Here is a 14,670-nt window from a genome sequence, read left to right as displayed (position 1 = left end):
TTTATAAATTGTAATAATATTTCAAAATATTACTTCTTTTTACTGTATTTTTAATCAAATAAATGCAGTCTTGGTGAGCATAAGAGACGTCTTCAAAAACATTAAAGAAAATCTCACCGACCCCAAGCTTTTGAATGCTAGTTCCCTTGATGATAGAGTTTGTGTTTTCTTTTCATCACACAGAATAACTCTGGATCGGGAGGCATGTCAAGGAGAAACACGTACGTGTGCACTGAGAAAAACAACCCAGACCACCTTTCTGTCATTCCTAATGGGAAGGAGAACAGGTACAGGTTGCCCTCCTGTGTCTTGATTGATGCCCTTAATATGTGCATTAGGCAACTTTGTACGCTAATTTTTAACAGGCATTAATGCAGTTTGCCACTTCACAGACACTCCAGGCTGTATTTTATTTTTGCAGTGTGTTGAAGTTGTTCCTAGCACCTTGCTGTACCACCTGGGTCACAGGAACAGTTTGTTTGTGAAACCAAGCCTGACTTTGTCTCCGTCTGTAGTGTGACGTTGTCTCCTGGCTCTCGGGACCCGGGTGCCTCCACTCACAGCATCAGCACCGCTGCCACTCCTGATAAAACACGTTTCCCACGAGGCACTGCGAGCCGCAGCACCTTCCACGGACAGCTGAGAGATCGTCGCACGGCCACCTACAACGGCCCACCCGCCTCGCCCACACAGCCGCGCAGCCGCGGTAATGCCAACAACCTGCTCACCAAGCTGACCTCCAAACTCACGCGCAGGTAAACACACATTCACATGCATTAACACAGCGTTTTTTACAGTGCCAGTGACATAAGATTGAGGCCTGAGTCTTCCTTCCTTTTCCTGACTTTCTTTTGTTTGTATTTTTTTCTTAAGGGTTCATTAGAACGGTTTATTTTGCTCATCTTTGTAATGTCTATTCTTTATTTTTTATTTTTCATTCTTGTGTTGTAGAAATATGTCATTCAGGTTTTCCAAAAGGTAGGACATCGAGTTCATGGGGTGTAAATCTGTCTTTAACGTAATGAGAGGAGTCCGGGGGCTGACGCACTAACCCATAGTGATTTGATTGCAGTGATTTGGAGTTTAATGCTCTCTCAATGGTTGATTACAGCATGCTTTAAAACACTTGCTGCATCCTAGTGCGATCATCATATCAAATCAATCTGCCGCTCTTTTAACTGATTGCTACTAATCAAAATGTTTGCATGACACAAGCTGATTGTGCAAAACAATGTGTATGACTTAATTCAAGGGCTTCGGTACATTCACAGTTGTACAGGGTGTAGAGAGATCAGTTTGGCATTCATCTGCAGTAGCTCTTTTTTTTTTTGTAAAACGGGCAATGATTTGCAATGCCGTTGAAAAGTTTGGGATCAGTAAGGTTGTTGTTGTTATTACTGAACAAAATTGACTGTTGAGACTTTTGCAAAATACTTTCAATTGCTGTTCCTTTGAACTTTCATCATCAAAAAAATAAAATAAAATGTATATATTATGGTTTCCGCAAAGACATACACAGTACAACGGTTTTTAAAATTTCAGTAATTTGAAATATTTATTGAATTGTAAATCATCATATATTGCTGTTTTACTTTATTTTTGATCAAGTAAATGCAGCCTTGGTGAGCACAGGAATAAATAAATAACATTTAAAAACTAGAAAAAGTCTTACTGAGCCCAGTGTTTACAAACGGTGCTGTAAAAGTTTTCATTGTGTGAAGAGTAAAGAGACCTCTGAAGAATAGATTTACAACTAATTTGAATGATAGAAAATTATTAATATAAAATTATTATAAATGGAAATTATTTTGAAATTATGAAGATCTGGTTAATTCATAATGTATCCACAGTGCCATCTGGTGGGGAAAATAGAAAGTGAAGAAAATGAAATGATTATTCTTATGGTCCAGTTTTAGAAAAGAGATTAGTGTGGACTGAGACCCAGTCACAAATGTAGACCTAAATGAAATCGGAGTTAATTGTAGGGCCAGGTACATTACAAACTGGGCTGAGGTTAAAGTCCTCTTTAAAGGAACATTACTGAACTATAGGCCTGTGCCCCTGCAAACACCTACAACATGGGTATATCCATAAGACTCCAATAACCAGAGATAAAGATTGTGTACATAATTATTTAATGAAAGAATTATCTACTGGTTTTATCAAATCTAAAATGCCTCTTTAATGTTTTCTTAGTTTGAGACTATAGTGAGACACTCAGCCAGTGTGTCCCAGGTGTGAGTGTTTGCTGCTGAGCTCAGTTTATGATTGTCTGGTGAATGTGATTTGATTTACTCTGACTGTTGGATCTCTCTTCAGATTGATGGGTAGTGTTGTTCTTCACCAGATACATGTACACACTAATGTTCAAAAGTTTGGAATAATAAAGATACATTTTTTTCTTGGATGGAAGCCGCTTATGTTCACCAAAGCTCTATTTATTTGATCGAAAATACAGTAAAAACATTAATACTGTTAAATGCGGTCACAATTAAAAATGTTGAATCAATTTTAAACTGTAATTTATTTCCTGTTATGCAAAATCCCTTTTATATAATATTCTAGGATTCTTTAAATATTTTAACAAGAAGTTAATGTGTCCTTACAAATCCTAAACTTTTGAACTGTATTGTGATATAATGTCTAAAGCATATGGACACGTCTTAAAGAAGGGTTTTTGGTGGGAGGAGTCTGTAGTGGCTCACAGGGAGGATTTGAAGTAAGCTGCAGCAGACTCATGTTGAACGACCTTCAGGAGTCTACTTCTCATCATCAGATTTGGGAACTGATCACACACTTTCTTTAACAGTACGAAATGCCCTTTTAATGCTGAAACTGTCTCAATCTATCCCTCTCTTCCCCTGTGTTTCCTTCTCTTCCTCCCTCCCCTTCCTTCCTTCCCTTTATCTCTTTCTCTGTCTGTCTTCCTCCCTCAGGGTCACTCTTGACCCGAGCAAACGGCAGTCTGCCGTCAAATCAGGGCCGGCTGCCCCCTCTGTGCCCCCCACCCTCACAGTCCCCTCCAACCCTGCGGCAAAGACTCTTAGTAAGTCTGCGCTCCACTCTTTTACAGTCTTCCTCTTTCTGTATCATCCCCCTCTCCTCCAGCCTCTTCCCTTCCCACCACACCACGGGGTTCCCACGGCCATGGAAAACATGGAAATAGCAGGACAGTTTAAAATAGTTTTTCAGGACTGGAAATTTTAATGGAATTTTTATTATAAATGTATAAATGAAGATATTTACATCGCCTTATTTATCATAAGGTTCCACTTTTCATTAGTTAACAAAGAATCAACACTGAAAATACATAAACATTCATTCATTTAAAATTGCATTAAATTAAAAATTATTAAATCATTTTGATTAGTTCATTTCATTTTAAATCATTAAATCAATAAATTAAATCATTATTAAATTCAGATGGTGTGTATGTTATATTATTTAATTGCCTATTTGGATATTATTTAGATAACTGTTCATTGTTCGTTCATCAGGTTAACAAAGACTCATAAATATGGTAACAGATTTTGTTAGTTAAAGGGATAGTTCACCCAAAAATCTAAGTTTTGTCATTAATAACTCACCCTCATGTTGTTCCAAACCCGTGAGACCTCAGTTCATCTTCGGAACACAGTTTAAGATATTTTAGATTTAGTCCGAGAGCTCTCAGTCCCTCCATTGAAGCTGTGTGTACAGTACACTGTCCATGTCCAGAAAGGTAAGAAAAACATCTTCAAAGTAGTCCATGTGACATCAGAGGGTCAGTTCGGAATGTTTGAAGCATCGATAATACATTTTGGTCCAAAAATAGCAAAAACTACGACTTTATTCAGCATTCTCTTCTCTTCCGGGTCTGTTGTGAGAGAGAGTTCAAAACACTGCAGTTTAGTGATATGAGGTTCACGAACGAATCACTTGATGTAACCGGATCTTCTTGAACCAGTTCACCAAATCGAACTGAATCGAACTGAATTTGCGTCTCCAACACGCATTAATCCACTATTGACTTTAGCTGTTAACTTTTTTTAATGTGGCTGACACTCCCTCTGAGTTCAAACAAACCAATATCCCGGAGTAATGCATGCACTCAAACAGTACACTGACTGAACTGATGTGAAGAGAGAACTGAAGATGAACACTGAGCCGAGCCAGATAATGACTCGTTCACGACCACGTTCGTTAAAATATCCTAAACTGTGTTATGAAGATAAATGGAGGTCTTACGGGTTTGGAACAACATGAGGGTAAGTTATTAATGACATAATATTGATTTTTGGGTGAACTAACCCTTTAATGGATTAACTAATGTTAATTAAAGGGACCTTATTGGTCAAGTATAAATTAATAAAATGTATTATACAAATTAAAAACATCCCTCTCTCTCTATACATACATATATTAAATTACACTTTTAATAAAAATTTATATAAAAAATAGTGTGTATATACATTAATTTTTTTTACATGTATGTGTATATACAACAATATATTATTATTATTAAATATATTGATTAATATATAAATAGTAATATACATTTTATGTGTTATTATATATTCAATAAATTATATATTAAATAAAATACTTTTTATTTTTAAAAAGATTAAGTGTGTGTGTACACAAATACACATACATTTTTATATATATTTCACAAGTGTAAGGTATGTTAGTTGTGTTTATATATAACATAATATTTAAAATTTGTATTTATATTGTAGAAATGGTATACTTAATAAAATATTTTACGCCATATTGAATTGATGTTAACACATTTGAAATTATTCTTGCCAATAAATCTTTCCAACAGATGTTTCTAAAGGATTCAATATAAGCGAATCCGTTTTCATTCGTGACTTTGAATGATTCCTGTAAATTCATTAGTCCAGTAGAGTGGGAACCCTGTCTCTAAACATGTGGCTCTGTAATGGCTGTTTGTTTTATCTGCGTCCACCAGTTTAATTTCTTTTCTTTTTGTCGGCTTTGGACTGCTCTTTTCTTCCAGATTCAGAAGCTCTGGCTATAGGCAGTTGTAGAGTGTCACAGATGAAGAGTGTCTGGAGTAAGGGCTCGTTTAAACATGAACGACAGCTACAAATTCACATTGTGTTTAATGGAGATCGAAAGGCTGTGCGTGTTTGTGTGCGTGCATGTGTGCTTGAGTGCGTGCGTGCGTGTGTGTGTGGGTGTGTGTGAGAGAGAGAGAGAGCAAACGACTGTGTTGTCTGTCGATTTTAGTTCAAAACATTGGCATATCCATAAACGCACTACGACACGCACCCTCTCGCATGCGAAGAACACAGTATACACTGTATGTATAGACATGTCCTCTATATCTGTATATGCGTCTGATGTCAGCATCCAGCGCTCAGAACAGGCTTTTACCCATGATGCACTCTTTCAGTGATCTTCTAGATATATATTATTCTTTGAAAGAAGCAGCATGGCAACAAACCACTGTATATATTCAGGTGTCCAAGTTAATCGTAAGAGTCTTGTAGAAGTTGTTTTGTGTTTTGTCCAGCGTACTGATGACACCAAGTCTTTGTGGGGGTTCACTTTTTGCTTACCTCTTTTTTTGTTGTTGTTGTTGTTTGCTGTCCATTTTTTGCTCTCTCATTCAGTCTCTATCTATCTCATTGTGCATTTAGTGATTTGCTCTAAATGACTAAAAATGATTTCCTTTTCCCTTTCTGTCTCTCTCTGTCCATTCCTTTTTGCTCCATTGTGATTGCTAACCTTTCAACAAAAAAAAAAAAACAATAAAAGAGTCTCAACCGAGTTTGAGAGAAGCGGGAGATTTGAGGGCTCAAGGTGAGGTGTCAGTGACTGTGGAAACCCGTACTTCCTCTCCTGGTTGATTATTTCCGTGTGTTGTGGACGTGTATTTTCCGTCTCCCACTGTAGGAGAGATCAGAGTGTATGTTAGTGTAGAGGGCCATTAGTCTGCTTTATTCATGTTAAATGTTTGAGTGGTGTGCTTTTTTTTTTTTTTTTTTTTTTTTTTAACATTAGGGCTGGGTGATGTTAATGTTAATGTGTTTTTTATTTATGTTTATTTTATTTTTTTTATACAGTACATATTTATTTAGCTGGTTATTTAAAATTATGTAACACTGCAAATATCAAAATAATTTAAATGCACTTTATTTTAGCAGAAAGCATAATTAGACTAGTTGTGCAGACTGTAGTGTTTATAAATATTTGGCAATAAGCGTCTCTGAATAAAAGTGGCAATGTGACTTAAATGTATATTCAAATATTTTAGTTTATATATTTAATATTAAATTGCATATTAGCAATTTTTTTAGGTGATAAACAGTTTAACTAGATTAGACTATTTTTATGTTTTTGCAAGGACGAATTCAATTTATTAAGTGACAAGCTTTCTAATCCAAATAAATACTCTTTTGAACTTTTTTTAAGTGTAAGTTTCTACAAAAATATTAAGCAGCACTGATAATAAGAAATGTTTTTCGAGCATCAAATCAGCATATTAAAATGATTTCTGAAGGATCATGTGACACTGAAGACTGGAGTAATGATGCTGACAATTCAGCTTTGATATCACAGGAATAAATTGCATTTTAAAATATATTAATATTTAATAATTATTAAATAATTTGAAAATTGCAATAATATTTCACAATTTGACAGTTTTTACTGTATTTTTAATTAAATAATTGCAGACTTAGTGAGCATAAGTGACTTGTGTGAAAAATATAATCAAACCTAAACATTATTATATTAAAAATAATGCAGATTTTATAATTTTTCTTTTCTTTTTCTTTCTTTCTATATCACCAAGCCCTATTTTATGTTACATGGCATTAAAAATGAGCTGCTTGTGTGCATGCCCTCGTCTGCTGTGCATTTGATTTGGCATTAATTCCCATGTGTGATGATAACCCATGCATGCAGCTGCTGCTCTGATTCTTCACTACCATCGTGATAAAGTTTTAGTGTATTAGTAACCTCAATACAAGAAACGTCCTTCTTCATCCTTTGCCTTAACCTTACCTCCCTCTCTTTCCATTCCCATCCCGCTCTGTCCCACAGTCGCCATGTATCTGGGGATCAGCAAAAAGATGAAGGGAAAGATGGAGAAGACGGGAAACCCCGCTCTCTCCGTTTCACCTGGAGTATGAACACCACCAGCACCATGGAGCCAGCCGACATCATAAATGAGATCCGCAAAGTTCTGGATGCCAACAGCTGCAGTCACCAGCAGCGCGAACGCTTTCTGCTTCTCTGTGCCCACGGGGACAGCCGCACCGACAGCCTCATCCAGTGGGAGATGGAGGTTTGCAAACTGCCCCGGCTCTCACTTAATGGTGTCCGTTTTAAGAGGATATCTGGCAACTCCATCGCTTTTAAGAACATTGCTTCCAAAGTTGCAAGCGAACTCAAGCTATGAATATATCTTTATTCTAACTACATAGAGAAATTTATGAAATGGTTCAGTTCAGTATAGACAAACAAATTAAGCTGTACAATCGTAAGGTAGCAGTTTACGAATATTTTTTTTTTTTTAAATAAACCACTTAAATGTATTTGAAAAAAATGTATATATTTTAACATTGCTTAAAGCAATAATTTCGTTACATCGATCACACAATTATCGTATTATCGTGCAAGTCGTTAAATGCTGTAAAAAGAGCAGGTTTGAACCTTTCAGTGTTACGATTGTATGATGCTCCGAGAATGTTCAGAGAGGAACTTCTTGCCATCGCCATCTTTGCAGACGGAGGAGTTGAGGCTCAAGAAATTGATGCTAGATGGAGATTTGTGGGGTTTCGTTTTGTTTTTGCTTTTTAACAGGCACTATTCTGTGGTGGTTTTAAGTATCGCGTGTTTTGGGCGGCTCTTGTGTAAAGGGTTTCGCCCGAATCTTGAGTTGCTTTTTGAAAAATTGCTCTGCGCCTTTATGTATTGAGGGTGCTCGTCTGTGAAAGCGGCTGCAGTAAACCTGATTCGAGCTCAGTTTCACTGTTTGAATGTTATTAAGAGCAACATTGATGTTTTATAATTTATTTCACTTTTGCCCACTCAAATGTATTTTTGGTGTAAATATACTTTATGCGGCGAGTACACATTGTCATACAGTTTTGTTGGAGTTCTCTGAAACCAAGAGGGCATCTTGTAATCTTTCACTTCTAAGACACACCACAGATTCCATTAAACTATCTGTAACTTGTCACAGTGTTCACTGCAGAGATCTAATACAGCTACAAAATGATCTCAACATTTGTTTTGCCTCTTTTTCATGGTTTTTTCCTGACTCTTCCTATTGTATGAGCTGCATCTGAACTTTGAAAGCATTATACATTTTAAAATAGTAAGCATTTAATTTTAATGGTAAAGTAGAATTTTTAGCATCATTACTCCACTCTTCAGTGTCACTCATTCCTTTAAAATCATTTTAATATGCTGCTCAAGACACATTTCTTATTACCAATGCTGAAAACAGTGGTGTTGCTTAATACTTTTGTGGAAGCCATCAATCATCCTTTACAGCTTTTGTAAAGACAAACTGACACTTGTTCAATTTAATGCATCTTTGCTAATGCAAACTTTCATTTTAATATATTATATTTTAGTTCTAGACTGCATTAGGTAGAAACTGCAGTTTTTGTGATCTCTGTAAAAATGCTTGACTTCTCAAATCGGGAATAACTGAAAAAGTCATGGAAATTATTGAAAAGGTATAGGAATCCCCAAACTGTTGGCATGATAGAACAGGGAACGGGAAGAAAGAAAAGAAGCAGGTGAACACGAGCCAAATTTTATTCTGACATTGTCATTCATCTGTTGCACTGTTACATCTGAATGTGTAACAAGAACTCACTAGAGTGGAGACAAAGACCTTTAAATAAATCATGTCTTCCGAGAACAAGTCAACAAACAGTCAGTTAAATGAACAAAGGTGAGGGGAAGTGAGGTTTTGGAGGGAGTCTACTTTTGGGCAGGCATGAGGTCTTCAATGGCCTGGCCTTTCTCTAGCCGTTTCTCCATCTCTACCAGCAGTTTGACTCCATCCACCACCATCTGCACCAGCTCCACCTCAGAGAAGCCCAGGCGGTCAGCGTTGGAGATGTCAAAAACACCACCCACAGCTGCAGTGTCCACACCACCTATTCAACAAAAGGCACTACTTATTGGCATCAGTGTGCACTCTAGATTTTTGTTCATGCTGCTCTTAAATCTACTGCAGCTTAAGTCGGTTCGGTTCCTACCTGTTCCACGTTTCTGCAGCCTCAGTCTCTTGAGGATCTCCTCAAACTGGCGGTATTTGCTGAGATTAGGCAGTTTGACGTGCACTCCTGCACGCAGGCCTGTGCCGAGGTTGGATGGGCAGGTGAGGACGTAGCCAAGATGCTCGTTCCACATGAATGCGTGACCCTTGTTTTTGAACAGCTCCTCAATCTAAAAAGGATAACGATCAGTTTGTGCTTCTCGTAGCTCAACTATCTAGGGTCTTGCGTATACCAGAAATCATTTAAAGGGTTAGTTCACCCAAAAATGAAAATTAGCGCGTTTTACTCACGTTCTAAGCATACTAGGTGTATATGACTTTATTCTTTTAGATGAATCAAACTGGAGTTATATTAAAAATTATCCTTGCCTTGATTCCAAGCATTAGAATGGTAGTAGGTGCCATTTTTGTAAGGAAAATATCCACATTTAAAATAAAGATTTCTCACTTTTTTGCCAATTATCGTAGGCGGATGAAATATGCATAGCGCATACAGTGGTGCTTAGTGATGAATGCGGAAGCACAATGGACAATTAAAAAAAAAAATAATAAAGTTCACAAATTAAAAGCACAAAACAAGGATTTGTAAAGAAATGTTGGACGATTTCAAAAGAAGTCAAGAGACTGTTTTTCTTTTGCTAAATTAAAAGAAACATTGGTTCCTTTGCTCCTGTAAACAAACACACAAGAGGTGAGTGCACAAGACATGTGTCCGACATCATCCGCCCGAAATGGCTTTGCACACATGACAGTTAGCAGAAGTGAGAGAAAAGTGTATAAAACATTAAATATGGATATTTTTCTTACAAAAACACATCAATATGCTACAGGAGGCCTTTTATTGCCACCTGGAGCAACGTGGGGCACATTTTATTATGGATGGACAACTTTTGGGCCGTTAAAAAAAAATAAAAACACCGGGGGTCACCCACCTACTCCCATTCTAACACTTGGAAGAGGCAGGATCATTTTCAATATAGTTCTGATTGAATTTGTCTGAAAGAAGAAAGTCATATACACCTAGGATGCCTTGAAGGGGAGTAAAACAGGAGGTCATTTTTATTTTGGGGTGAACTAAACCTTTAAGTTATAGGATCAAGCACATTTATGACAGAAAAATAATGTTAATGACACAGGAATGATATTTGGCCTATTTCACAATCACTCTCAGAACAAGTTTTCCATCTAATGAATGATAAAAACACTGAGAGCTTTGAAGAGTTTGAGCTATTAAAGCTGCATAACTGCATTACGCTTCTAATAGACAATGTTATCTTGTATGGGTGCTAATATAGTTACTGTTCTTTGTGTGAACGGGCTTTTAGGACCACAGTGATGTAATACCTTAGTGAGACCGGTGCAGAAACGGTTGAAGACCTCCTTCATGTTGCCACCTTTCTGCATAGAGATGACACGCAGGTGGTCCTCCTCATTCACCCACACGAGGAATGTCTTGTTATCATTGTGCCTGGAGACGAGGAGGAAATGAGTGAGGGAATGTCTTCTAAACCCAGCACAGAAATGCAATACTTAATTAGAATTACAATTTTTGTAACATTTACAGCTTCTGTTACAAATGATATACAGTAATAACAGTTAATATTATTCTGTACTTAATGTATATTTGCACTGTAAGAAGGATTCCTTGAAATAAGCTGTAAAGTTTTCAATTAAAATTATATTGTCAAGCGGATACTACAAACCAAACAAAGAATGGCCTCCGCACTTTTAATGCTGCACGTTTTAAGTGCAAGACTGATAATGCTGGTGCTACCTGTATTTGAAGAATCAGGAACAAACTGACAGCAAGTAGGTTCCTTCTCTTTAAAAAAAAAAAAAAGAACTCTAGGAAAAAGTAGCACAAGCAGTGCTTTAAGGACAATCCAGAACACTGACCAGATGCCCCTGGCGTCAGGCCAATCACGAGCCATCCCCGAGGCCAGCAGCAGGGGAGACACCGGCTTGTCAAACAGGAAATGGTCATCGATGAGCTGCTGCTGTTCAGCCTCCGTCATGTTTTTCAGGGCATAGTATTTTCCTTTGAGGTCCCCAGTCAGAGCACCTAGAGCTACAGACAGAGCAAACCGATCTGTGAGTGAACCCCATTTCTTTAAATAAATGACTTAAATATTGTCATAGACTACAGCTTAAAATGGCTAATAAAGGAATATTTATGTTGGTCCAGTCATAGTTGATACTAATTACCACTAGATGGAGCTACATGAACAGACCTAACTTTCAGGAACATAACTACATACCAGTTTGCCTACTTATACTATGCCAAAAAGTCAGTACTCTGTGGGGCGGAAAAATCCTTCCGAAGTAGTTTCAAAGAAGATTAGGGGTACTTCGGGGCATACTACCACGCCATAACCACATCTATGGATCATAACCAGACACACCATAAATGGGGTCTTTCATGCGAAGGAGGATTCTTCTGTAGTTCTGAACCAAATCCTCCTCCAAAGTGCAACGTACAGTGGGCAATATCAGCCATTACAGTATACAGACCATCCAGGTACCTTTGGGAAACTCATTTCAACATACTATGCTTTGGAACACCAATTCTGCTTACGAATACCATTTAGTACCGATGCGAATTGCAAACCGGTCTCAAATAAACCAAGTTTAAACCAGTGACATACCTTCCACAGAGAGCTTCTCAACAGCTCGTCTCTCTCCACGACTGCAGTGGGGCGGCAGGCAGAACCCGCGGACGCTTCTGCCGGTCCTGACGCGAGAGCTCAGCACATAATTGGCGTCCAGGTCATCACCGCCCTGCAGAAGCAAAGTTTTAGTCTTTAAAGAAGTGTTATCACTGTACCAAATATTAGTGAACAATGAGGGCGAGTAAATGGCAAAATCATTTTTGGGGGATATGTGCCTTCAACTTCATACCTTGAGGTTACTGGGGTTAAGGTCGGTCTTGTGTTTGTCTGTGGGTTTGTATCCTCCATGTCGGTCCTGAATAACTGGGTCCAGCAGCTCCTTGAACACCTCATAGGTCTCCTCATCCCCAGCCACACAACCCACAGTCATAATGAAGGGGTGGCCTGAGATGGGGAAACAAGTCCATGTACACAAATTAGGAGCCATTCAATCAATTGCAATACTTAGGCCTACTAATAAATAAACAAAAAAAAAACACAACATCATGTGACTTCTCTCAGGACTAACTATCTAACCCTGGCCCTGACCCCTGACAGACTATGCATGTTCTTTTACCAGGATTATCTACTCCAGTCTGAATGACATGATCTATGGTGAAGCCGTTGGGTGTGCAGCGCTGACGGAGGCGCTTGTACATGTCCAGAGTGAGGTACTTGGCCATATGGTTGTTGTGCTCTGATAGGTCTGGATAGTCTTCCTCAGCTGGCCGCTGCTCGATGGCCAACCTGGCTAGTTTAGCATTGCTAAATAAATACAACACATGGGGTGTAAAAATACCACGCACTTCTGTTCTGCCGTGTTCTGAATGGGTAAGTGCCATTTGTTTTACCAAATACACTGTTAAATAGAACAGTTCATCTTCATGTGGCCATCTACAATTAGATTTTCCATGCCACTCCATTTTGAGCTTATCTATACAGGAACAGTTTTTATTCAAAGCCCTCTGCACTAAAACAATGAGTCAGCAAGGTCACCATTTAATCACTTTCTGCTAGCAATGCACCTATATGTTGTAAAAGTACACGAGAAGCGGTCTTTTGGAGGACTTTTGGATTTGTTTCGGAGTCTTTACCTGGGTTATCTACCCCGGTCTGGATTACATCATCCAGTGTAAACCCACTGGGTGTCTGTTTGGAGCGCAACTTCTCATACAGCGCCGGTGTGAGGACCTTGGCCATATGGTTGTTGTGCTTGCTGAGGTCGGGAAACTCCTGCTCAGAGGAGAACTTCATCTTCAGCGTGTTGTGACTGTTTCCGAAAGGCATGACTGCTGTTCCCTGAGCGTTGTGGTGAGAATGGGATGGAAAATAACAGGGGTTACACTGAATGCGAAATTAAGCCAAGAGGTTCAACACTAACTCCCAACTTGGCATTTGAATGAATCTGGAAAACTTTGTTGTTTGTTTTGAGAAATATGGATGCAGTGAAAGAGTTCTATGGCGTACCTACTTTTATGCTAGTGATAGGGGTTTCATTACACAACTGAAAAGGTCAAATATGTGCTATGGTTCCACAGAAATTGTCAGAGGGTAGGGAATCATTGATCTACAGACAACATCCTTAAATATAGTAAAATTTGTAATAAATGTAAAAAACGCTGTAAAAGTGTGCCCTATTTAGACGCGACGCCCATGACTCCAGAATCTGGAGCGTGATTGACTCATTTTAGTGAATCATACACGTACAATTAAGTACAATGGCCGAATTAATGATTCTAATGAGTCGATTCTCTATAGGGAATCAAAGACGCATCAGTCTGAGCTGTTACAGAATTAATCCGACTTCTTAAAAGAACCGAAAGTTATTATTTCCGTTACGTCCGACTGGAATTGAACCAAGAATTGAAACTTTTCATAATGTGAAAAGTTATTTAAAAACCCTGTACCTTGAAAATAGGATTACTTTTTTTTTTTTGCTAAATCTTTTAAAATCTGGAAACGATGTCATCATTTGGCAACAAACGGATGATGGTATAATGTAATAAGAAATTATTCTTATTCCAAATGCTTCATACTCCGGAATCGTTGACAGGAGTCGGAAAAATATTTTTCCCATTTCCCATTCATTCTTGAAGGGTGAGTTTGGAAAACAAAGCTCAACACGAAATATCTGCTAATCTTTGTGCTGTAACTTGCACTGAAATGCCTAAAGCTTTGCGCAAAAGTACGATCGATGTAATAGATGATTTAAAACTGCATGGGCACAGCGTCCACTGGACGGCACCAACGAAAGAGAAAGAGTGAGCTGTCATTGATCATGACCTGCAAATGGAACGCTTTCCTTTTACAAAAAGCCTAGAAATGTTCAGAAAAAGCAAGATATAGGACCTTAAATCAAAAGATCATTTGTAATATTAATCTGTAATATTAAGCCGATCGATCCCCCTCACTGCGTATAATTCTCTTCGTACAACGATGCACTAAAAAAAAAAACAAGTCTTAAAGCTTATCCAGAATCATTCAGTGCCGTTTATGCAGTCCTTTTTTATTTGATACATTTTAAATTTCGACCACGCGTAAGCAACTAGTTTAATGAGAGATGAAGCCTTACCGTGGGTTGTGGGGTGCTAGAACTAGAGGGAGACTGAGCTGAGACGAAGATCCCTATCTTCCCGGTGGAGTGTGAACTCTGTGAGGCGTCTGTCTGTTCTCCGACACTAGAGTCAGATCCTGATGATGGAGCATTGTTTTATAGTTCAGGAAACTGCTCCCATTGGCTGCTATTTGCAGTCCATTCATCCCATTGGA

At 38.2% G+C, this 14,670-nt stretch overlaps 2 protein-coding genes across 11 annotated transcripts in view; one reads left to right on the top strand and one right to left on the bottom strand.

Annotated features, from left to right (window-relative positions):
* The window catches only part of LOC127970573 (MAP/microtubule affinity-regulating kinase 3-like), a 29,795-nt gene extending 21,553 nt beyond the window's left edge, over nt 1-8,242 (top strand). For 2 of the 10 annotated variants that reach the window (XM_052573195.1, XM_052573196.1), the window contains exons 14-17: nt 184-287; nt 516-755; nt 952-978; nt 7,057-8,242. In XM_052573195.1, coding sequence (XP_052429155.1) covers nt 184-287; nt 516-755; nt 952-978; nt 7,057-7,414 — 729 coding nt within the window. In that variant the 3' untranslated portion in view covers nt 7,415-8,242. Of the gene's footprint in view, nt 1-183; nt 288-515; nt 756-951; nt 979-2,936; nt 3,047-5,002; nt 5,060-5,766; nt 5,812-7,056 lie in introns of all 10 variants that reach the window. The other 8 variants (XM_052573198.1, XM_052573199.1, XM_052573200.1 and 5 more) reach the window with 8 other exon arrangements.
* Nucleotides 8,243-8,766: 524 nt separating this feature from the next.
* LOC127970575 (creatine kinase B-type-like) lies at nt 8,767-14,592 on the bottom strand. The gene is made up of 8 exons (XM_052573208.1): nt 14,474-14,592; nt 12,996-13,200; nt 12,152-12,306; nt 11,899-12,031; nt 11,150-11,321; nt 10,598-10,721; nt 9,234-9,423; nt 8,767-9,131 (listed from the first exon to the last, which is right to left on the bottom strand). Exons 2-8 carry the CDS (start codon nt 13,186-13,188, stop codon nt 8,953-8,955), a joined length of 1,146 nt encoding a protein of 381 aa, XP_052429168.1. The 5' UTR covers nt 13,189-13,200; nt 14,474-14,592; the 3' UTR covers nt 8,767-8,952.
* Nucleotides 14,593-14,670: the final 78 nt, after the last annotated feature.

Source organism: Carassius gibelio, chromosome B13 (genome assembly GCF_023724105.1).
Source record: "Carassius gibelio isolate Cgi1373 ecotype wild population from Czech Republic chromosome B13, carGib1.2-hapl.c, whole genome shotgun sequence".
NCBI classification, from domain to species: Eukaryota; Metazoa; Chordata; class Actinopteri; order Cypriniformes; family Cyprinidae; genus Carassius; species Carassius gibelio.
Note: the sequence above shows the minus strand (reverse complement) of the source record. Positions and strands in the feature narration are given on the sequence as shown.